This window comes from Bufo gargarizans, chromosome 5 (genome assembly GCF_014858855.1).
Source record: "Bufo gargarizans isolate SCDJY-AF-19 chromosome 5, ASM1485885v1, whole genome shotgun sequence".
NCBI classification, from domain to species: Eukaryota; Metazoa; Chordata; class Amphibia; order Anura; family Bufonidae; genus Bufo; species Bufo gargarizans.
Genome location: NC_058084.1, coordinates 113,180,268 through 113,206,103, shown reverse-complemented (window position 1 = coordinate 113,206,103; position 25,836 = coordinate 113,180,268). Strand labels below are relative to the sequence as shown.

General features: G+C 40.4%; 1 protein-coding gene across 1 annotated transcript in view; it reads left to right on the top strand.

Annotated features, from left to right (window-relative positions):
• The window catches only part of TOX (thymocyte selection associated high mobility group box), a 275,115-nt gene extending 257,828 nt beyond the window's left edge, over positions 1-17,287 (top strand). Inside the window, exons 8-9 of the mRNA XM_044294040.1 lie at positions 11,948-12,099; positions 16,148-17,287. Coding sequence (XP_044149975.1) covers positions 11,948-12,099; positions 16,148-16,184 — 189 coding nt within the window. The 3' untranslated portion in view covers positions 16,185-17,287. The remainder of the gene's footprint in view (positions 1-11,947; positions 12,100-16,147) is intronic.
• The last annotated feature ends 8,549 nt before the right edge of the window (positions 17,288-25,836 follow it).

The window sequence follows — 25,836 nt, the reverse complement described above, 5'->3', positions numbered from 1 at the left end:
TGCTTAGCATGGGCGGATGTTTATCAAGGGGTTAATTATTTCTAGGGCAGGTAATTTAGTGGCACGGCCAGACAATTGAGCATTGCCGCTTATTGCCACCCACCTTGTATGTACAAGAGTGGTTTATTACTGCTCAGGATCATAGAGCAGTGTTTACTGCCCAGTGTCTTACTGCTGTGGGATGTATTCGTGGACCAACACGCGTTTGGAGTTGGTTCCACTTACTTAGTTTCCTAAATTGACTTGTGTTCACACCTGAGCGACCAGCTGGTGCTGTGCTATCTGTCGCCTGCATTGGTGTGGATATATGTTTGTCAATTGGGAGGTTTTACATTAGGTAGAGTTTTCCCTCCTGTTCACATTTTAATTTAGTTTCAATAAAGATGTAGTTCGGCTGTCCTATGATATGCCTGTACCTTGGAAATAATATACAGTGAAAAAATGGAGATCAGATGTTAAAGCCCCTTGTTAAAAAAAGTTAATAAAAACTGTTACCTGAAACAAGAATAATGAAAAAATCAAACCGTGCTGAACATAAACTTTCAGAAAGTTACAGTGACACAGATTTTGCCAACCCATTTTTCACATCAAATACAAACATTAACTAGATTTCAGACAAATCAGTATTATGGCTAAATTATACAGTCCCAGAGAATTGCATAGATTATTGTATTCACATATTCTGCTCTTTTGATGTCTTCGTGCGCACCGAACATTTATTAAATCTGCTGGAAATTTGCATATGTGTCCAAATGGATTGAAACGGCATAATTTTACATATATGGAGTGTTTGCTGTTATTCGAGGCAGTTTTGTTATTGTAAGCAAAATCCCCTAAAAAAAAAACGTTTATACCCTTTTACACATATAAGCCTTTGATCAGTGATTTCCATCAGTGATTGTGAGCCAAAACCAGGCACAGGTCAAAAACACAGAACAGGTGCAGATCTGTCCATTATACTTTGTCTCTGTGTAGGCTTCGTTCCTGTTTTTGGATCACAATACCTAATGGAAATCATTGACCAAACACTGACTGTGTGAAAGTCGCCCAAGGTTAGCACATATCATATGAAAATTATTAGATATATTAGTCCTAACAAGATTATTTGCACATGAGCCAGACTTAACATATACCCTTGGTTTGCCCCACTGTTTCTGCATAACATTGTATGCTTTGCTTTTTTTTTTTTTTTTGTGTTCCTCTTTATCCTCACAAAGTATTATCTCCAAATGCCAGGAAAACCATCATTGGCACTAGGTAACATTTTAGCATTTGGTGGCAAATCTTACAAATTACTTTATTTTATTTTAAGAAGGAAGAACCTCCAAGTAAAACCAATGCCATATCGTTAATTTCTGTAGCTATTTTCAATCTTTGTCTCTTCTCAGTAATGTAGACTGGAGTCATTTATTTCTCCTCAGGCTAAAAAATGGAATCAAACTTCTGCCAGATATTTTTTTTCTACCCTGACCTTGACTGAATGAGAAAGACACTTGCACTAAATTTGCCTTATTATTTGACCCGAGGGTTTCTTCCCTTCTTGAACAGATTCCTAACATGTTAACATTAACATTTCTAGAAGTAAGACTATATGCTTAGTTGATTTATAAAAATAAAAAAAAACACAGGATCATCAACGGTGGTAGAGCTGGTTTTAAAATGTAAAAGTATCAAGATAGAATCTAAAAAATATCCAAATGTATGTGCATAGATAATAGATCAGTAATGTTGTCCATGTATTATCATATATAAATAATCTTAGTAGAACTGTGCAGATGGAATCATTATTTATTGCTAAGAATAGAATCCCGGTATAGGGTTAGAAATGAAACTTTTGATCTGATGAGCAATAGATATTGCAGAATTTCAAAAACCTACAGGTAAAGCAATACAAACGAAGACAGTATAGTATAACAGGATATGAACTTAACTAGTGTCTGAGGTTGGAAACTCAGCAGCTGGTGACAGAATTATTAGATACAACTACTGTGATCATTCATTCCCATACAGATTAATGGTTTGTCGGCAGGTTATCCACAGGGCGATGTGCTACCAGCAAACAATGATGTTGGTTGCCACATAGAAATGCAATCACCCAACAAACAAATGTTAGCTTATTTGCTAGATGATCAATAGAACCTTTACACAGGGCAATTATCTTGCCTAATAATTGTTCTGATCATCCGCCCCTGTAAAAGGGCCCTGAAAGGGGCTGACAGAGGCCAACACCTCACACCCCCGACAATCAGCTATTTGGGTGTAGTTCCTGCACCAGAAGTTGGTGCTGGAACTACATAGCTTTGTCAACTGTGTAGTGGCCATAGCTAGTCGCTGCAGCTCTTCTCTGATTGACTTCAATGGAACAGTGCTACCTCAAATACAAGGTTGAAGATGCTCTTTAGTTCTAACCCCGACTACCAGTGCAGGAGCTACACCCAAACAGCTGAGCCAAGGGTGTTGGACCCCAGCAGTCAGCTATTGATGACCTACCCTGAAGGTAAGCCATCACTTAGTAAAGGCTGGGTACCACCTTTAAACAGGAAATAAATTCCCAAGTGGGTGGCAAGAAGTTGCCAAGTCCTGACAACATATTAAAAATAGGTAAACCTAAATATCTTACAGGCACAATCAGTGGTTGAAATACACCAGATTCCTATACAAAAAGTAAACATAAAGTAACACAACATGCTAAGGGTACTAAAATCTGTAAGAAATATCCCAAAACTATATAAACACATACATTGATCAGTCATAACATAAAAAAACACTGATAGGTGAAGTGAAGAACATTGATTATCATGTGACAGTGATGTGATGATGTCTGTCAAGGGGTAGAATTTATTATCTAGCTATTGAACAATCAGTTCTTGAAGTTGTAAACAGAAAAAAAAAATGGAAAGTATATGGATCTGAGGGACTTTGGCAAGGGTGAAAATGTAATGACTAGCCATCATTGATAACCAGTTCGCAGTGTTCGCCTGCAAACACATGCGGGCTGCCATCTTGACTCACCCGGCCGGCGATGCACAGGTAAGCCCTTACCTGTGCCGCGAGCCGGTTTGAAATCAAATGCGGTCACAATGAGCAGGCAGCTCCGAAACCATCCCGACGAAAGCCCCCGGCGGCTGTTCTCGGAACTGCCTGCTCCCCGTGACTGCATTTGACCAGCTCACGGCACAGGCACAGGTAAGGGCTTACCTGTGCATTGCTGGCCGGGTGAGTCAAAATGGCAGCCCGCATGTGTTCGCAGGCGAACACTGCGAACTGGCCATCACTGCTAGCCATCCAGGTTAGAACAACTCTAAAAATAGTAGGTCTTGTTGGTGTTCCCGCTATGGCAGTGGTTACTACCTACCAGAAGTGGTATGGGAAGGCAACTTGTGAACCTTGGAATGGGTGAGAGCACCCAAGACTCCTTGATGTGCATGAGGTGTGAAAGCTAGCCCATATGGTCTGAACCTACAAAAAGGTTAGAACAAATTACTGAAAAAGTTAATTCTGGGTATGATAGGAAGTTGTCAGGACATAGAGTGCATCACCGCTTGCTGTGTATGTAGCTGCATAGTCACAGACTAGTCAGAGTGCCTTTGCTAACTGCTGTCCACAGCAGAAAGTACCTATAATGTACACGTGAGCATCAGAAAAGGAACATGGAGCAATGGAAAAATGTGGCGCATTGAATCGTAGTTTATTTTATATTGCGTGGACAGCCAGGTGAATTTGGAGTTGGGAAGGAAATTTTTATTCCCAAAGATGAAGAAAACTGGTTTCTAGTTCAATGGGGCTTTTTTTTGCCTTACTCTAGATCAATTTTGCAGGATAACAGGCTGAACTGGATGGACGTATGTCTTTTTTTTTAGCCTTACAAACTATGTTACTGTGTTACATGGGAAGAGATGGCTCCAGGATGATATATGGGATAGGCTATCAGGAGCAGGGTGAAACATAGGGCAATGTTCTGCTGGGATTCCTTGGGCTCTGGACTAGTATTCATGTTGTTCTTACTTTAACACATTTGACCTACTTATACATTGTACATAGCAAGTGCATCCCTTCAAAGCAATGGCATTTCCTAATGGCAGTGGCCTTTTCATAGCAGTTTAAGCAAGTTGACAAACATTTAAAGTTTTTGACTTGGCCTCTAAATTCTAAACAGGACCTGTGGTGACGTCACTCCGGTCATCACATGATCCATCACATGATCTTTTACCATGGTGATGGATCATGTGATCGACCATGTGACGACCGGAGTGACGTCACCACAGGTCCTGTTCCTGCACACAGCAAAGAAAGAAGACAGAAGAGATGCCGGCTGCGCGATCAAGTGGATTAAGGTGAGTTAAATTATTATTATATTTTTTTAACCCCTCCAGCGCTATTTTACTATGCATTCTGTATTCAGAATGCTATTATTTTCCCTTATAACCATGTTATAAGGGAAAATAATACAATCTACAGAAAACCGATCCCAAGCCCGAACTTCTGTGAAGAAGTTTGGGTTTGGGTACCAAACATGCGCGATTTTTCTCACGCGAGTGCAAAACGCATTACAATGTTTTGCACTCGTGCTGAAAAATTGTGCATGTTCCTGCAACGCAGCCGCACATTTTCCTGAAAAGCCCGTGTGAAAGAGGCCTAAGAAATTAGGTTGTTTTTATGTTATTGCTGATTGATGCATACTTGGTTGACATACTGTAGATTGAAGCCAATGATGACCTTGGGTTAAGATGGTGAGTGAACTCAATATCTCAGTATTTATCAAAGGTATGTGTTTGCAGTATTTCTAAATTAGTCACTAATTTGACTATGCATGTAGACACAACACTTACCCTCGGCATCACTACCATTGATTTTTGCTGATTGTTGAATGGCAGAAGATATGGCTTTGATGAGGTTAAGCTATTTGGATACCTTTCTAAATATGTTTGGCATAAGATCTATTTTAGCATATGATAGACATAGGCCGCAAACATAGTCTAATGAAAAAGGTGACATGTCTATATCTGACTGGCTACAAAATTGTACACTCTGGAGAATAAGCCTCAATGGAACTGTCCACCGAGCAGGCCCACCCCATACAGTGAGGTGAATCAAGGGACAACGTACAATTCAATACTCATAACTTCTCCCCTAATTTACTGTCCAGTGAAATAAAAGGGATTTGAATTATGAACCAGAAGAGTGGCTCTGAAACCAGAACTATGGGCCAACATGATACTGATACAATAAAAATGGAAAACACATATTTTGAGGGTCTGTCAAGACTGAGGTGTTTTCCATTATCATCCTACCTTCAAGGAAGCTAAAAAGCTTATAATTGTTAGGTCTCCTGTTTTCTTATACCTTTCAAAGAGTTGTTTAACCTGTTTGATGCCTGAGAGCTGAGTTTGCCTGTGTGCATTAGCAGAGTACCATCTTGTCAGCCATAGTCACATACTGGCAGTGCGTTTACGTGAAAAATTAGGTATTTATGAAATATCGTAATGTAGTCCTTCAAACAGCATGTATAACGATACTACATAATAGTGGGATGTCAAGGTGTTGAGAAAGGTAGGGATTCTTTTGTAAGGACTGTAGGAAGGCATAGACGAGGGTGAAGGATGGAGTGGCATTAGATATGAGCACTGAGAGTACGCTAGGCAAGATGCCAGTTAAGCACAGCTCGTGAATCCTGTATTGTACCAAGCCGGAGTGGTCATTTATTGGAAAGTTATCATGTTAGTGGTGAGAGAGAGGCAAGTAGAAGATTGCCTCTGGGGCTTAGGAGAATTTAGTTGCAGATTATTTCTCTTTGCGTCCATAGTAACTTCAGTCGCAAGGAGACTTAATAGTCATGAGGAATTCGTTGGGGGAAGAGTATTTTAGAAGATGTATTTATCTTCTAAACCAATGTTGCACAACCTATGTCATGAGTCATTTCTGAGACAATACACTGTGATTAGAATCGTTTCCTCATAAGATACCTTGTGTATATAGTAGTGTGTAGAACAGCCTGTATTCAGGAAGTGGCTTTATCACCAATCCGTTCCCTTGTTCAAAGATCACATTGGGCAAGTACTGATTTAAGCCACGTCTGGATACTCTGGATTGACCCATCATTGACAAAATCTGCCTTCTGTTTTCTGCCAAGATTTATCGACATGCTGAAATAGTTGTATTTTTAATAGCACTATTTAATTGTAAAATGGGAAAAAAATATTTGTGGGGTGAAATGGAAAAAAATGCAATTCTGCCATGGTTTTTGGGGTTTTGTGTTTACCGTGTCCAATGCTAAAAATGAAATGACAACCTTATTCGGCAAGTCAGTACAATTACAGTTGTACCAAATTTAAAATGTCTATTATGTTTAAAGGGGTTGTCCGAGTTATGAAAATATATATATAGCACTGTAAATCTGATGGCAGCAATATATAACTGAGCTAAGCAAATTTTAGGTAAAAAAAAAATCTATTTCCTCATTTTCCTGGTTCTCTTCTGTGTGCTGATACACACAGGATCTCCCCTCTACCTGTTCTTGTGCAGAACTCCTCTAGTCTGTAAGCTCCTGTGCCCAGCATTTGTCTCCTCACTGCCTGCAGCTACTCAGTAAAGCTTTCAGCCCTGAGTCTGTGCTGCTGAAGGGGTTAAGAATCCAGAGAGAGAGCAATAAGCCGCAGCCGGCAGTGAAGGGGGGCATGGCCAGCACAGTGACGTCTGGTGTACAGACACATCTTTGCTCTTTCAGGCTTGTGCACGAATCATCATCAGAGCAGGGAGAGAAGCTGAAATCACAGGTCATGTGACCCTCAGTGAAATCTGAGAAAGGAGCAACTACAGATGGAGTAAGTGCATGGCAAAGCTGTTACATTTGACTAGTTAAAAACATACAAAGAACAACAACAAAAAACTCGGACAACCCCTTTAACTACTTTAAACAAAATAAAAACCTTAAAAATATTTTCTTTGCATCACCATATTCTGACAGCCATAACTTTTTTATATTTCCATCTACAGAGCTGTCTGTCAGGTAATTTTTTGCAGAGCAAGCCGTAGTTTTTATTGGTAACATTTTAGGATTTACATGACTTTTTTGATCACTTTTTATTCAATGGTTTTTGGAGGGCAAAGTGACCCAAATCACAGCCAGCACCCACCATGTATGGAGCAAATTTAGTATGGGAGCCTGCTCCATACATCCCCTTAAAGCAAATGACATGTACCTGATTACCCATTAATGGATGCTGTATCCTCCTGCTTTTTTACTGTACTTTTTGTGTCTCCAACACTTCTGTGCATCCCAGCAGGTGAGCTGAATACACTTGATTTCAATATTTTTTAAATCACATAAACCTTGAGAACCCCTGTAAATGTGTTTTTTCATTTAAGACACCGGACTTCATTTATCAAAACTGCCGAAGAGTAAAACGGCCTTAGTTGTCCTTTGCAACCAGAGCTCAGCTTTATTTTTTTTCAGAGCCCATTAGAAAATGAAAGCTGAGCTCTGATTGGCTGCTATGGACAACTAAGGGTACTTTTACACTTGTGGCAGAGGATCCCAGCAGGCAGTTCCGTCGCCGGATCTGCCCGCCGGATCCAGCAAAACAGACGCAAACTGATGACATTTGTTAAACCGATCAGGATCCTGATCCGTATGACAAATGCATTGAAATGCCAGATCCGTCTCTCCGGAAATCCGGAAAAACTGATCCGGCATTTATTTTTTTCCAATTTTTTTTTCGGTCTGAGCATGCGCAGACCGCAATGCCAGATCCGTTTTGCCAGGACACTCGGGGCTGGATCCGGCATTAATGCATTTCAATGGGAAAAATGCAGGATACGGCCTTCCGGCAAGTGTTCCGGATTTTTGGACGGAGATAAAACCGCAGCATGCTGCAGTATTATCTCCTTCCTGAAAAGTCAAAAAGACTGAAGTTAAGGTATCCTGATGCATCATGAACAGATTGCTCTCCATTCAGAATGCATTAGGATAAACCTGATCAGTTCTTTTCTGCTATTGAACCCCTAGGATGGAACTCAATGCCGGAAAAGAATAACGCTAGTGTGAAAGTACCCTAAGACAGTTTTACTGTTGGACAGTTTTGATAAATGAGGCCCATAGTGTCCTCTATAGGAAGCTAAAAGCTTTGAGGCTAAAAACACGCTTGGGGAGATTTATTAAGGTTCTCTCCCAGTTTTTTGTTGTAGAAAAGTAAAATATTTTGTGGCAAATGGCATTTTGCAACATTTGTGAATTTTTTGCCTTTTTTAACACCAATTTCCCTGAAAGGGCGGTAAAAAAATAAAATCATACTCCCCTCATCCATTTGACCGTGAAGAGGCCACCGCTGCCATCTTGCTTGAAGATCCCACACAAAATCTCGTGCACGGTGACTAGAGTGAGCGAATCGACTTTGGATGAAACATCCTGTATTTTAACCCCTTAAGGACCCTGGGATTTTACATTTTTGCATTTTTGCTTTTCACTCCCCACCTTCCCATAGTCCTAACTTTTTTAATTTTCCATTCACATAGCCTTATGAGGGCTTATTATTTGCAGGACAAGTTGTACTTTCTAATTGCATACCATGTAGTAGCAAGCGGTAAAAAAATTCCAAATGGGGTAGAATTGGGGAAAAAGGCAATTCTGATAAAGGTTTTTATTTTTATTTGTTACACTGTACAAATTGACCTGTTCATTCTCCAGGTCAGTACAGTTACAACGATACCACACTTGTATAATTTTTCTTGCGTTTTAATACTGAATTATTATTTTTTTGAAACCTTGGAGAATTAATTTTTTTTTTTTTTATAACCATATTCTGACCCCTATAACTTTTTCGTAATTATGTGTGGGGCTGTGTGAGGGCTTATTTTTTGCGGGACGATCTGTTCTTTAAAGTGATACTAATTTAAAGTATGTGCGACGTTTTGATCACTTTTTAAAAAAAATTATAATTGGGTAGTTGAAGTGACATAAAATGGCAAATTGGCATATTTTTTTTTTTTTTTTGCCCATTACGCCATTTCCTGTATGCCATTAATATTGTTATATTTTAATAGTATGGGCATTTTTGCACGTGGCAATGCCCATGATGTTTATTTTTCTTATTGTTTAAGTATTTTTATTTTAAGGAAAGGGGGGTGATTTTAACTTTTATTTTGTTAAAAAAAAATTATATTTGAAAAATCTTTTTTTACCTTTTTTTCACTTTTATTTTTAAGTCACCTTGGGTGACAATAACTGGCAATCATTAGATTGCCTATTGTGTTCATTAAAGTCTATTTAGACACCAATTAACACTTCATTTGCAATATACCAATACAATGCTGCCACCTAGTGTCCTGTATTGGTATAGTCATCTACTAGGCACCGAAACCTGCTTGAGGCTTCAGCCTATTAGATCAATGTAACAGGTTCCCCGATCTCAGCCAGAGAACATTGTTACCGGAGCGGAAGTGCGTGACTTCTGCTTCCGGACTGCGCAGATGCCGTGGTCACATTTGACTACGGCATCTGAAAGGGAAAATGTATGTGATCAGCCTTATGGCTGATCGCATACATGTGCTGCGGGTCTGCAGAAACCCGGCGGCTATGCACCCGCTGCACATGCGAGCGGGCGCCATTTTTGGGGACCGGACTTTCGCCATACATTTACAGCTAAGGTCCTTAAAGGGTTAAGTACATGCAAAGCCTATTCAGTTATAATATTAATGCAGTATATTGGAGATATTCCAATGGACATGTCCAGACCTGTTCGGATGCACTCAGGCTGATGTCAGCAGTAAGTATATATGGCAAGCTGGACAGATTTTGATAAAGTGATCTGTTATAGTGCTATCAGTTTTGAAACTTAAGATGGATGAACGCAAATGTGTTAACGATCCAGACAATTTCTGCTACATATGTGGCAAATACACTACTTATGATCAACGCAAGAATCTGACAAAGCGAGTGCGTCTTGCAGCTTGGGATGCATTTGTGCTAGTAGTGCAGAACTTTGGCTCCTTGGGAACAGACGAGCTGCAAACTATGCTGAATTAGTAGACAACATGCTTACAGCATATGAACAACTTGGCTGCGGAATGTCATTGAAAGTGCATTTCTTCCATTCCCATCTTGACTTTTTCCCACCCACTTTGGGACACATAATTGACGAACATGGAGAGTGGTTCCATAAAGATATTTCTACAATGGAGAACAGGTATCAAGACTGCTGAAATCCCAACATAAAGGGGGACTACTGCTGTTTTTTGCAATGGGAAAATGTGACCGTTCACAAACGCAAAAGCAGATGTCTGAAGCACTTTTAACAGTACTGGGCCTTGCTCAAGTAAGACGTTTAAACTGAAAAACAAGACTTTTTGAATTTTTTTTATTCCATTAGGCCCCTTTCACACGGGTGAGTATTCCGCGCGGATGCAATGCGTGAGTTGAACGCATTGCACCCGCACTGAATCCCGACCCACTCATTTCTATTGGGCTGTTTACATGAGCGGTGATTTTCACACATCACTTGTGCGTTGCGTGAAAATCGCAGCATGCTCTATATTCAGCGTTTTTCACGTAACACAGGCCCCATAGAAATGAATGGGGTTGCATGAAAATCACAAGCATCCGCAAGCAAGTGCGGATGCGGTGCGATTTTCGCGCACGGTTGCTAGGAGACGATCGGGATGGAGACCCGATCATTATTATTTTCCCTTATAACATGGTTATAAGGGAAAATAATAGCATTCTGAATACAGAATGCATAGTAAAATAGCGCTGGAGGGGTTAAAAAATAAATAAAAAATAATTTAACTCGCCTTAATCCACTTGATCGCGCAGAAGACAGAAGGAGATGCCGACTGCGCGATCAAGTGGATTAAGGTGAGTTAAATTATATTTTTTTTTAACCCCTCCAGCGCCATTTTACTATGCATTCTGTATTCAGAATGCTATTATTTTCCCTTATAACCATGTTATAAGGGAAAATAATACAATCTACAGAACACTGATCCCAAGCCCGAACTTCTGTGAAGAAGTTTGGGTTTGGGTACCAAACATGTGCGATTTTTCTCACGCGAGTGCACAACGCATTACAATGTTTTGCACTCACACTGAAAAATCGCGCGTGTTCCCGCAACACACCCGCACATTTTCCCGCAACGCCCGTGTGAAACCAGCCTTACTTTTTCATACACTGTTTACTACGCAAACTTTGATGTAGATCAGGTAATTGTTGGAGTAAAACTCGTTCTGTTTAAAATTATTCAATGCTTTCCAAGTGCTTAGTTCATTTAGGTATACTTATGCATAGCAAAATTTCATGATGTGTTACCACAATTCTGACTTCGGATTTGTTATCCGCACACTCGATTTAGTATAGGACAAATGATTTTTGCCCAGTAGCATACGAAAAGTTTTTTTTTTGTTGCGTGGTGATTTATTTGTTACTCGTTAATTTAAATCACTAGTATCGTGCTTTGCTTTTTTTGTTAGTTGAAAAAGAAGTGTAAGTATAAAGGAAGCAGATGGTCCCTTTGTGATTGAATGAAGAAAAAGGGTTTGGAGAACAATGCATGAATAGGTGTAGTCTAATAAAACACTCAGCCACCTGCTGCCAATGTCTTTCAAAAAGATTCTGTTGCATATTTTGAAAATTAACAAGCAATGTATCCTTGATTTTAATGAAGAAGGAAGAAAATGCATATTCGGAGGATATATTTATATTGGTTCGGTTAATTGTTCACCTCTTTGTCTTTAAAACCTTTTGTTTTCCTTCTAGGCTAATCAGTTTTTAAAATCTACATGAGCTTTTTTCCCATCATTTTGCATATTCATGTGCATTCTGGATGTAATACCAATATATTGATCTTTCAGATTCATTACTTTTATTCTGTCTCTTATGTCTTCCTGGACACTGTGTTTTTATTGTTTACTATGCATATCACACAGAGCGAGTAATATGGTTTATTTGTTTCCCAGGGATTTACTCTTCAGTCAGAATATCAGAATCTTATCAGCCCAACATCTACAGCAGCCCAGGTTGTTACTCAAGCAATGGAGTATGTCCGTTCAGGTTGTAGGAATCCTCCAGGACAGGCCATAGAATGGAACAATGACTACTGCAGTAATGGGTGAGTAGGCTACCAGCACACTCTAGTGTTCTTCTCCTGCTATGAAACATGTCTTAGAATCCCAGGAGTTATTACGTTGGTTTGCATTTATAGGTAAAATTATAGGGATGTCTCTGAAGCAGACACTAATGGATAGACCATGTGTTTTCACATTAGTTATTGCAATAACTATATATATATACACTTTTTTTTATATCAGTACCCACCATGAATAAGTAGAGGAGACCTACTGGAGATATCCCTTAGACAAAAACATATCATTATCATTTACCTATAAATTACAGATCTCCTGTGATTATTGACTACTTTTTATAAAGGGGGTTCTCTGAGTGTGATATCAAAATGGTATCCAGCCATCCGTCTTAGAATATGACTAGGACGGGTTGCCTCTTAGGTGGGTGAAGGGGCCAAGGCTTTGCTACATTGTGCTCCAGAGCCTAGCTTCACTTTATGTTGCTGAGATTTGCTGTTGGGCTACTCAGCCTGACAGCATACAGTATCATATAAACAATCACTCCATTAAAAAAGGAAAAGCCTTTCAGATTTGCATAAATGCAGATGTGAAACAGGCCTTAGGCCCCTTTATACATGGGGCAATTATCAGGAACGGTTATTCCTAGGAATCAGGTCCATTATCGGAGATAAGGGTTTGTAGAAAGGCTCATTAAAGCAAATTGGCCCAATGAATTAGCAAACGCTTATGCATCGGGTGATCGCGTCTTTGCGCGCCCCCCTTCCCCCCCCCCAATGCAGGGAAAAGCATCGCCGTGTGAATGAGCCCTTAACCCATCGATTGCCATAGTCTGTGACCACAGCATGATCTGAGGGACTTTCTCCCTCTAATTGGGTCCCAGTGATCTGATTGGAGGTGGGGTAAGTCTTACTGTAAATTCTGTAATCCTGCTGTTAGGGCATGCTAGTGTTGTCCTAACCACAGCCTTTGCTATAGAGACACAGCATAATGTATAGCATACAGAAATACAGTAGGCCAAGGAAGCACCCAGGAATTTTGTCTAGGGGGGGTCCAAAAGGCAAAAAATGTGGCAAGTGTAGCTGTTTCAATTCTTTTGCCCGCCCATTTTTCAAAGCCCCCTTAATATAAAAAAAAATGTGGGGTGCGTAGCCTGTTGCGCTGATTCTTTTGCCTGGCCATTTCTAAAAGCTCTGCAGGAGTGGAAAAATGCAGCGTGTGCATCGCGCCGTGCAAAATTGTTAGCCCCGTCCATTATTAAAAGCCCCTCCTACATATAATAGGCCACTCCCAACAAACATTGTACAGCTGAAATTCTATTGATGAGGCCTGTCTCTACACATCATACGGAGAGGGCGTGTCCTGTCACATTATACAATAAACAACAGCAGGCTACAGCCAGGAAGCTCCTCCATTCTCCTCCCTCCCCAGATCCTGCTCAAGACCTGTGGTTCCCCCCACCATCTGCCACCCGCCTGTGGCCTGCTGCCCCCCTTGACCGTCCTCACCCAGCTCTGAATCCTCCTTCTGCAAATGGCAGGGGGAGAAGCCGGAGCATCTCCTCTCCTACATAGCGCCACATACCTCTTACATCCAGTGATGTCACCTTTGTTGTAGACGTTCTCTTTCCTTATCTTCTCCATTCAGACCAGACCGCCATGATGATTTTTCAGCCATCTCCCGTCCATGCAGAGATTGACAAACAGACATTAGTTTCCCACATTTCCATAATCTTCACATCTTCTGAACACCCTTTCCTGCCCAATACTATACTGCAGAAACAGTCCCCCTGGAAATACTACTACCACACAGATAGTGCCCCCTTCAACAAATATTGGCACACAGTTCTCTAAAAAAAATATCTGCGCCCAGACACTAATAGTATAAAGATAATGTCCCCCAAAAATAATTGTGCTAAGCTGATACTATGCCAGGGTGCCCCCCAAAGTAACACTCCTCCCCAAAATCCCACCAATATAAATAATTCTCTGCCACAGCACACTTAGTAGTAATAATACCCCTATAGTGCCCATACTAGTAATCATGTTCCTTATAGCCCCCAGTAGTAGTAAAGCTCCCCATAATACCCCGTAGTAGTAATAATTCTCCTTATAATATGACAGTACATGAAATACCCCCGCTTAGTGCCTGCAGTTGAGCTAATGTCCCCATAATGTATGCCAGTATAAAATACCCCTATATAGTGCCCCAGCCCTCATAGTGCTCCTCTGCCCCTTCCCCATAGTGTCCCCCATAATATGCCAGTAAAAAAATGCCCCTTCTTAGTCCCCCCAGCAGATGCCCCTATAGTGCTCCTCTCCCCCATAATGTGCCAGTAAAAAAATGCCCCTTCTTAGTGCCACCAGATGCCCCAATAGTGCTCCACTCCCCCCATCGTGCCCCCAAATATTGCCCCATAGTGCCGCTCTCCCCTATAATGCCTCCCATAATGTGCCAGTAAAAGATGCCCCCTCAGTGCCACCAGATGCCATAATGGCCCCCTTAATGTGCCAATAAAAAAGGCCCCTTTAGAGCCCCCACTTCCCCATAGTGTCCCCAAATATTGCCCCTACAGTGTCACCAGATGCCCCATAGTGCTGCTCTTCCCTATAGTGCTCACCATAATGTGTCAATAAAAAAAAAGCCCCTTTAGAGCCCCCAGATGCCCCCATAGTGCTCCTCTCCCCCATAGTGCCCCCCTATAATGTGCCAGTAAGAAATGCCCCCATAGTGCCCCCCCCTAAAATGGGCAAGAAATAAATGCCCCCAGAGTGCCACCCTCAAAAAAATGGGGCTGTAAGAAATGCCAGATGCCCCCATTGTGCCAGCTCCCCCCCCCCCAAAAAAAATAAAAAAAATAAAAAGACTAAGGGCTGTTTCACACGTGCGAGTCCATTGCGGGAATCACGCTCCATGTGTGAGTGTGATCCTCTGCTCTGGACTTGCAGCAGCGCACGGCATTATCATGATTTTATAATGCTATGTGTCTCTGCATGGCCTTTTTTCCACAGAATCATAGTGACATAAAGCTGTCAGTATGATTCTGTAGAAATAAGGTCAAGCGGAGACACATAGCATTATAAATCATGATAATGCCGTGCGCTCCTGCAAGTCCAGAGCGGAGGATCACACTCACACATGGAGCGTGATTCCCGCCATGGACTCGCTCGTGTGAAACAGCCCTAATACTTGTCTTCATCAGCAGTAGTGATGCGATGCAGGCCTCTTCCGGCCTGTGTCCCTGCTGTGTGCTGCCCGACTGCCCCGCCGCAGCACAGTCAGGACAGCGATACAAATGAATATGGAGATGAGCGCTTCCACAATGGAAGCGCTCATCTCCTACTGCCTCACCACCGGTGCGGCACTGAGGGATTAAAAAAAATATATATATTCGCTGGTTGTTCTAGGGGGGTCCAGACCCGCTGGACCCCCCTGTAGGTGCGCCACTGCAGTAGGCTAATACATTGTAAGTATAAAATAATTTTTTAAGAACATAATTCCTTTATGGGATTATTACAAAATGTATTAAAAATGTATTAATATGTTTTAAATAAATAAAAAAAACTCACAAAAATAATAAGCTGTACATGTGTATTAGCACTTGTGAACAAACCTTATTTATTTTATGGTAGTAATAATAATGACTAGTTTGTTCTAATGAGATTTATCAAACACACCACACAGCAGAATCAACCCTATTAAGCTAGGCATGCTGCCTGATAGAGTTTATCCTGCTGATTAAAATGATATGAATATCTTTTTAAAATTCGTCACAATTTTCCCAAGAAAAAATACTTTCTGCAAACGAGGGCTTCAGTTCCTCAACTGTCCAGTGCTGGCCACGTCCCTTGGTGCACTGAAGCCCTCATTCGCATAAATATTAGTCCTTTTTCTCAGGAACACCTCCAATGATTTTCACAAGACAGGTATCATTTAACCACCGGAATCAACCCAACTGAATCAGTGTGCCTGGTTTAATCGGGTCGATTCTACGAACAGGTGCTCTTTGACATTCTCCAGAAAAATGTAAAAAAATTTGCAAAAATGTGATTGTAATTTTCTTTTCTCTTTCCCCAGGAACATGCAAAGAGACAAAGCACTGTACCTAACCTGAAAGTATGAACCAGGCAGAGAAATTTCTTTTAGAAGAGGAATGCAGGGACAACCCCTTGTCAAGGATCGCAACCCGCGACCATGACAATTCTGCAGTTCATTAGAAAATACAAGTTGCTAAGCACTTAGGACATTTGCAGTTTGTGGAATATCCACTCTGGGAAAATAGTCTTGCTTCTTCTTCTCCAACTCCTTTAAGTAACGTTCCCCCTTCTTTACCGAAAAAGAGGATTACTAAAGAAAATTGGACCATTCATATTTTATATTGGTTTTGCTGTGAAGTGCTGCACTAGTAAAGCTGCCTTAGCAACTGTAGTCATCTCAGATTAAAGCGTCCTGGAGTTCCTCATTGGTTTTCATAAAGGTTGTTTATATAAATCTACTAAAGACTTTCATAATGGCTTGATGTAGCACTCATAGCAAGGATGTAAATAGCATGAGTGTCCATTCTCCTAGAGTATAAAATGTGGATGTTGTGTAGCTAAATTACAATTGAAATCTGGCACATTCCAGGTGGTAAACTTTGAAAAAACGGTTATGATTGGCAAACATTCATATTTTTTGCTTATTTTTTAATGCCTAATATGTCTATATTTTCAAAAAAATTAAAAATATTTCGGAGAAAAATACTCCACTGAGAAATTGGCTAATTGTGCTCTGGGCTATACAGAAATCCGACATGTTTATTTTGTACCGCATTAAAATGGCTTTTTGTATCACTTCTTGTGTAACTGTTAGTAAATGTCATTATGTCCCTCTATGTATAAAACCTGCCAAATGCTTATGTTATTTTACTAGATGCAGAGACAGATTGGAAACCGCTAAATTGTAACCTTGATACCTGGCTATGTGTTATATCGTTTCTCCATACTGTGTCTGTATTTAATCTTTTTTATTTTATTTTTGTTTTATTTTTATTTTTTATTAAATGGAGCCTGTTGCGCCTATTTATGAAATAATAAATCTATGTGTTTGTAAGTAATTTTCTTAGCTTTTTAAATATGTTTCTTTGATGTTTTCACATTTTTTGCTGGAAAAAAAATATATTGTTTCACAGTTCATGTGAATCCATTTCCTTTCTACTGTGACATTCAATAAAACCAAACTTGCGTTTTTAAATGATTAAAAAAATAAATAAAAGTGATCAAAAACTTTCCTTTCTTACTCATATTTTCTCGGTTGGAAAGTCAAGTTAGACCAGGAAAAAAATAAAATAAAAAAAATGGCAGACTGCCGTAATTGACGACAATGTAGCGACTGTTTATATTTATACAGAGTAGTAAAATGATATAAGCCCCAAGAGTAAGCAACAGTGAAAAGATATGATTCTGCCTTTTAGTTTTCAATCAGGTTTTGGCTGTGGAACTTGGCAAGAGGTAGTGATAAATTGTTCTTATAAGCTCCTATGATCACACGTCAAATCTAGTGAAAGAACTCTGAAGCATGGAAAAATGCCCTACTTGTGCTGTATTTAACATGAATATGAAAGGTCTTTTGACAAATGGGAGAATTCCCCCAGGCCACATATCAGTCAGAATGTCTTTTTAAGTAAAAGGCAAATTGAGGAGATGGCAAAACCACATCTTCTAAGAAAGATCTGACTCCATTGAAAGGCTTTTAGATATTTATATTACAAGTGGCATAAAGTGATTTTATATAAGTTGCTTTTATTTAAACAACAATGAGATACTTTGTATAGACTTTGTATCGTTTCCTTAACTGCTAACAATAATTACTGCTAAAGATCACGTTGAGACCTTATCCACTGTTTGATATCATATAAGGGAGTACATGTGGCACCGGGTTATATCCTATTAGCAATTATTATATAATATAATGTACTGCTGCCGCCTTATATATATATATATAATCATTATATAACTAGCAGAATTACCCAGCTTCGAATGAGTCGATTTCATTTGTTGTTTGCGTGTGTGTTTAAAAGATATCCACGGTGCTCTCTATAACCGTGTCATCCACAGTGTCCCATAATAGTGACATCCTATAACAGTCCCATCCATAGAGTGCCAAAATAGTGACATCCTATAACAGTGACATCCACCGATCCCCCATAACAGTGACATCCACAGTGCCCTATCATAGTGACATCCTATAACAGTGACTTCCAGAGTTCCCCATAACAGTGACATCCTATAACAGTGTCATCCACAGTGCCCTATAATAGTGACATCCTATAACAGTGAAATCCACAGTGCTCCCATAACAGTTACATCCACAGCCATAACAGTGACATTCAGAGACACAATAACAGTGGCATTTACAGCGCCCCCATAGCAATGGCATGCACATTGGCCTCATACAGTGACATTCACAGTACCAATATGACAGTGACATCTAGAGTGCCCCATAACACTGACATCCACCTTGCCTCTATAACAGTGGGGAAAAATGGCTCGATTGTTATGGAAACCTGGTGTAAAACAGTGTGAAACTGTCTGTATGTTAGTGAGGCTAAGAATGAAGGACCTGCATGCTTCTGTTGGCCAATAGGGGTCATGTGACTGTGTGTATGTCAGTAAGATTAAGAATGAAGGACCTGCAAGCTGCCATTGGCTAATACGGGTCATGTTATGGTGCCATATTTTCTTTTGTGTCATTTTTTGTGAATATCTCGAGAGAGTTAAAAATTGGGTCTAAAACCTTTGGCAGTACCTGATATACCTGTATGCCAAATTTGGTGCAGATTGGTCGACAGTATCCACTATAACAGTGACATCTACAGTACGCCGCCCCTTTAACAGTGATCTCCATAGCGGCCTTCCTCCTTAACAGTAACATCCACAGCGCCCTCCCCTTTAACAGTGTCCTCCACAGCGGCCGCTCCTTTATTAGTGACCTCCACAGAACCCCATCTTATGAACAGTGATTTCCACAATAACCCGCCCCCTTAACAGTGACCTCCACAGAGCTCTGTTCCCTTAAAATGTGACTTCCACAACTCCCCGCCCCCTTAACAGTGACATCTACAGCACCCCGCCCCTTAACACTGACCTCCATAGTGGACCGTCCCCTTAACTGTGACCTCCACCATTCCCTGCCCCCTTAACAGAGACCTTCACGGCGCCCACCCCTTTAACAGTGACCTCCACAGCAGCCGCCCCTTTAAACAGTGACCTCCACAGCATACCGCACCTTAACAGTGACCTCCACAGCAGCCCACCCCTTTAACAGGGACCTCCACAGCAGCCGCCCCTTTATTAGTGACCTCCACAGTACCCCATTTCCTTAACAGTGATTTCCATTAACAGTGGTCTCTATAGCAATCTGCCCCTTAACACTGACCTCCATAGCGGACCGCCCCCTTAACTGTGACCTCCACAGCAGCCTGCCCCTAGGGTGGCCAAAGAAAAAAACATGGGATACTAATATATATAAATATATAAGATAACTTTTATTTTGTCAATTACAAACATACATGATTGATCAGTTGGCAGAAATAGACTTGATGTAAAATTAGATAGAAAAGAAAATGGCTGAGGCATCTGCAGCAGGGGACTATAGACACAGTTGATATTTTTGGAATTTGTTGATGTACAAAGGGCTTGTGATGCTGAAGATGTAACACAACATTAGTGCCTATTCTTGCACTGTATTTATGCACTGAGTTATTGTTCGAGACCTTATGTATATGACCTATGAAGATACAATATTTTATTATGGTTTAAAGGTTAAGTATAGGATATCATTTATTTGCGATGGTATTCTATCTAACACTTGATTAGGTAGGAGTTGCTGCCATTATTAGGCAGTGTCAGTAGTGCCAGGGTGCTTTATATGATACCTCTCAGATTTGAACTTTGGATTATCTTCTAGACGTACCCTACCCAGCTGGGGTGTCTCAGCCATTTTCTTTTGTATCTAATTTCTGTTAACTGATCAATCATGTGTGTTTGTAATTGACTAAATAAAGATTATTTTATATATTTATATACAGTGGATATAAAAAGTCTGCACACCCCTGTTAAAATGTCAAGTTTCTGTGATGTAAAAAAAATGAGACAAAGATAAATCCTTTCAGAACTTTTTCCACCTTTAATGTGACCTATAAACCGTACAACTCAATTGAAAAACAAACTGAAATCTTTTTCTTATTTATTTTTTTACATCACAGAAACCTGACATTTTAATAGGGGTGTGTAGACTTTTTATATCCACTGTATATATTAGTATCCCATGTTTTTTTCTTTTGGTTTTGGTTCTATTGGCTAATGCATTTTTTGGGAATATCTCAGGAATGGTACATGCTAGAGAGCTGAGGCCCAGTCCAAAACCTTCCAGGACACCTGATGCCAAATTTCATGATTGCAAATGCGACGGTGCGGATTCCTTTAGCGAACATACACACACACACAGACAGTACAGACCAAAAGTTTAGACGCAGCTTCTCATTCAAAGAGTTTTCTTTATTTTCATGACTATGAAAATTGTAGATTCACACTGAAGGCATCAAAACTATGAATTAACACATGTGGAATTATATACATAACAAAAAAGTGTGAAACAACTAAAAATATGTCATATTCTAGGTTCTTCAAAGTAGCCTCCTTTTGCTTTGATTACAGCTTTGCACACTCTTGGCATTCTCTTGATGAGCTTCAAGAGGTAGTCACCTGAAATGGTTTTCACTTCACCGGTGTGCCCTGTCAGGTTTAATAAGTGGGATTTCTTGCCTTATAAATGGGGTTGGGACCATCAGTTGCGTTGTGGAGAAGTCAGGTGGATACACAGCTGATAGTCCTACTGAATAGACTGTTAGAATTTGTATTATGGCAAGAAAAAAGCAGCTAATTAAAGAAAAACAAGTGGCCATCATTACTTTAAGAAATGAAGGTCAGTCAGTCCGAAAAATTGGGAAAACTTTGAAAGTGTCCTCAAGCGCAGTTACAAAAACCATCAAGCGCTACAAAGAAACTGGCTCACATGCGGACCGCCCCAGGAAAGGAAGACCAAGAGTCACCTCTGCTGCGGAGGATAAGTTCATCCGAGTCACCAGCCTCAGAAATCGCAGGTTAACAGCAGCTCAGATTAGAGACCAGGTCAATGCCACACAGAGTTCTAGCAGCAGACACATCTCTAGAACAACTGTTAAGAGGAGACTGTGTGAATCAGGCCTTCATGGTAGAATATCTGCTAGGAAACCACTGCTGAGGACAGTAACAAGCAGAAGAGACTTGTTTGGGCTAAAGAACACAAGGAATGGACATTAGACCAGTGGAAATCTGTGCTTTAGTCTGATGAGTCCAAATTTGAGATCTTTGGTTCCAACCACCGGGTCTTTGTGCGACGCAGAAAAGGTGAACGGATGGACTCTACATGCCTGGTTCCCACCGTGAAGCATGGAGGAGGAGGTGTGATGGTGTGGGGGTGCTTTGCTGGTGACACTGTTGGGGATTTATTCAAAATTGAAGGCATACTGAACCAGCAAAGCTACCACAGCATCTTGCAGCGGCATGCTATTCCATCCGGTTTGCGTTTAGTTGGACCATCATTTATTTTTCAACAGGACTATGACCCCAAACACACCTCCAGGCTGTGAAAGGGCTATTTGACCATGAAGGAGAGTGATGGGGTGCTGCGCCAGATTACCTGGCCTCTACAGTCACCGGACCTGAACCCAATCGAGATGGTTTGGGGTGAGCTGGACCGCAGAGTGAAGGCAAAAGGGCCAACAAGTGCTAAGCATCTCTGGGAACTCCTTCAAGACTGTTGGAAGACCATTTCAGATGACTACCTCTTGAAGCTCATCAAGAGAATGCCAAGAGTGTGCAAAGCAGTAATCAAAGCAAAAGGTGGCTACTATGAAGAACCTAGAATATGACATATTTTCAGTTATTTCACACGTTTTTGTTATCTATATAATTCCACATGTGTTTATTCATAGTTTTGATGCCTTCAGTGTGAATCTACAATTTTCATAGTCATGAAAATAAAGAAAACTCTTTGAATGAGAAGGTGTGTCCAAACTTTTGGTCTGTACTGTAGATTATATATATATATATATATATATATATATATATATATTTATGAGAGAGAGAGAGAGAGAGAGAGAGAGAGAGAGGGGCCAAAAAGCGGGCAGGACTCCAAAGTAATGGTGAAATATACAAAATGTTATTCACCCATGTGTCAAGGCAACGTTTCAGCTTAATGTGAGCCTTTCTCAAGTTAGGGATATTTGGCTCTCGGAACAATTTATGGAAACAACAGTGGTGAGTTTACCCCGACAAAAAATATCAGTGTCTCAATAACTTCTCATGTGGCCTTGAGCATCAATTACAGCTTGACAACTGATGGCTCACACTGTTCACAAGTTAGCTTATTGTCTGCTGAAGCATGGCATCCCACTCTTCTTGAAGGGCGGCCCTCAGGTCATTGAGATTCTGGGGTACAGAGTTGCCAGCCTCTACACAGCGACTCAGCTGATCCAATAGGTTTTCAATGGGATTCAGGTCTGGAGAAAGTGCAGGCCCCTCCATTTGAGGTACCCCAGTCTCCAGCAGCTATTTCCTTATGATGCGACTTCGATAAGCTGGCGCATTGGTGTCTATGAAGATGAAATTAGTCCATTAGTCCTATGTTGCTCATGCAGAGACACAGTGACTGGATTAATGATGTTATTCAATTAGTATGGGCTTGTCACTGTACTATTCACAAATCAGACCACTCTGATGTAAACGGTTTTGAACGGTCTGACGAGACACTTGGGTGCCTCTCACCTCCCTTAAATGTGCCTTGAGTTGTGTGGCATTCATCATCCGGTTCCGCAGGGCATTGTTCACAATAAAGTGGTCATCAGTGTGGGAAGTGGCCAAAGTACATCCACTTCTATGCCTTTCTTGCAGTATCTCTGTTGCAACCTGCAGATGACAATCTAAGCTCATTGATTAAAATGGAAAATCTGCAAAAAAAAGTGACATTTTGAAATTTCACCTCTATTTTGCTTTAATTCCTGTGGAATACCTAAAGGGTTAACAACATTTCTAAAACCAGCTTTGAATAGTTTGAGGGGTGTCATTTTTAAAATGGCATCATTCATGGGTTGGTTCTATTATGTAAGCCACACAAAGTGACTTCAGAACTGAACTGGTCCTTAACCCCTTCAGGACACAGGGCGTATTCAGACCTGCGGTTTGCGGCTTTTATCTATTTCGGCGGCGGGCAGTGCCATCTGGTCCCCATGGGGCTGTGCGGGGGACACAATGGCAGGGAAGGCAGCGTGATGCCTTCCTGAGGCATCTGCGCTGCCTTCCGGTGAAGAGCCTGTGAGATCCAGCCCCCGAAACACACAGTATTACTCAAACAGCCAATGCATTCCAATACAGAAGTATTGGAATGCATTGTAAAGGATTAGACCCCCAAGAGGGACAAAAAAATTAAGTGAAAAAAAGTTGAAAAAATAAAGTTTGCCCCCCAAAAAATTAAAAGTTTCAAGTAAAAATAAATAAAAATGTCATTTTCCCCAAATAAAGTAAAAAATAATTGGTAAAAAATTGCGGGGGAAAAAAAAGGATACATATTAGGTATCGCCGCGTTCGTATTGACCGGCTCTATAAACATATCACATGACCTAACCCCTGAGATGAACACCGTAAAAAAAGAAGAAAAAAAAACTGTGCTAAATAAAAAAAAATTGCCACCTTACATCACAAAAAGTACAACAGCAAGCAATCAAAAAGTCGTTTGCCCACCAAAATAGTACCAATCTAACCGTCCCCTCATCCCGCAAAAAATGAGCCCCTACCTCAGACAATTGCCCAAAAAATTAAAAAAACTATGGCTCAGAATATGGAGACACTAAAACATCATTTTTTTTGTTTTAAAAAAGCTGTTATTGTGTAAAACTTATATAAATAAAAAAAAGTATACATATTAGGTATCGCCACGTCCGTATCGACCGGCTCTATAAAAATATCACATGACCTAACCCCTCAGATGAACACCATAAAAAATAAAAACTGTGCTAAATAAACCATTTTTTGTCACCTTACATCACAAAAAGTGTATTAGCAAGCGATCAAAAAGTCACACGCACCCCAAAATAGTGCCAATGAAACTGTCATCTTATCCCGCAAAAATCATACCCTACCCAAGGTAATCGCCCAAAAACTGAAAAAATTATGGCTCTCGCACTATGGAAACACTAAATCATGATTTTTTTTGCTTCAAAAATGAAATCATTGTGTAAAACTTACATAAATAAAAAAAAGTATACATATTAGGTATCGCCGCATCCGTCACTGGTCTATAAAAATACCACGTGATCTAACCTGTCAGATGAATGTTGTAAATAACAAAAGATAAAAAATGTGCCAAAATGTGCTATTTCTTGTTATCTTGCCTCACAAAAAGTGTAATATAGAGCAACCAAAAATCATATGTACCCTAAACTAGTATCAAAAAAACGTCCACCCTATCCCGTAGTTTCTAAAATGGGGTCACTTTTTGGGGGTTTCTACTCTAGGGGTGCATCAGGGAGGCTTCAAATGAGACATGGTATAAAAAAAAACAGTCCAGCAAAATCTGCCTTCCAAAAACTGTATGGCATTCCTTTCCTTCTGCGCCCTGCCGTTTGCCCGTACCGCAGTTTACGACCACATATGGGGTGTTTCTGTAAACTACAGAATCAGGGCCATAAATATTGAGTTTTGTTTGGCTGTTAATCCTTGCTTTGTTACTGGAAAAAATGTATTAAAATGGAAAATTTGCCCAAAAATATGAAATTCTGAAATTTCTTCTCCATTTGCCAATAACTCTTATGGAACACCTAAAGGGTTAACGACGTTAGTAAAATCAGTTTTAAATACCTTGAGGGGTGTAGTTTCTTAGATGGGGTCACTTTTATGGAGTTTCTACTCTAGGGGTGCATTAGGGGGGCTTCAAATGGGACATGGTGTAAAAAAAAAACAGTCCAGCAAAATCTGCCTTCCAAAAACCATACGGCACACCTTTCCCTCTACGCCCTACTGTGTGCCCGTACAGTAGTTTACGGCCACATATGGGGTGTTTCTGCAAACTATAGAATCAGGGCAATAAATACAGCATTTTGTTTGGCTGTTAACCCTTGCTTTGTTACTGGGAAAAAATAGATCAAAATGGAAAATTTGCCAAAAAATCTAAATTCTGAAATTTTATCACCATTTGCCATTAATTCTTGTGGAACACCTAAAGGGTTAACAACGTTTGTAAAATCAGTTTTGAATACCTTGAGGGGTGTAGTTTCTATCCTTCTTAAAAGCAGAGAGATTCAAATTTAGAAAACAGTAAATTTTTTCCCATTTTTGTTAACAGATGGGATTATCTAGTAATAATTTACACCTGCCTCTAATACTGATGGCACAGCACCTACCGAAAGGATTTACTATAAAAGTGGCTGCACTAGAATGTAATGCATATGGCGATACACACTCCAACTTCCGTAACTTTCAGGCCTTTACACTGAGATTGGGCCACCAAGTGGGATGGATATGATTAGGCAGAGTGGCCTGGATATACCTGATTTATCGCGATTTGTGATGAATTACTTTGGAACGAATTGAATTTTTTGTAGAAGTTAGCCAAATCGGCCAAATCTTTTTTTTTTTTACTTTGCTCACCTCTCTCTACTCATGATGCAGGAGGTAAGACATGACGTCTTT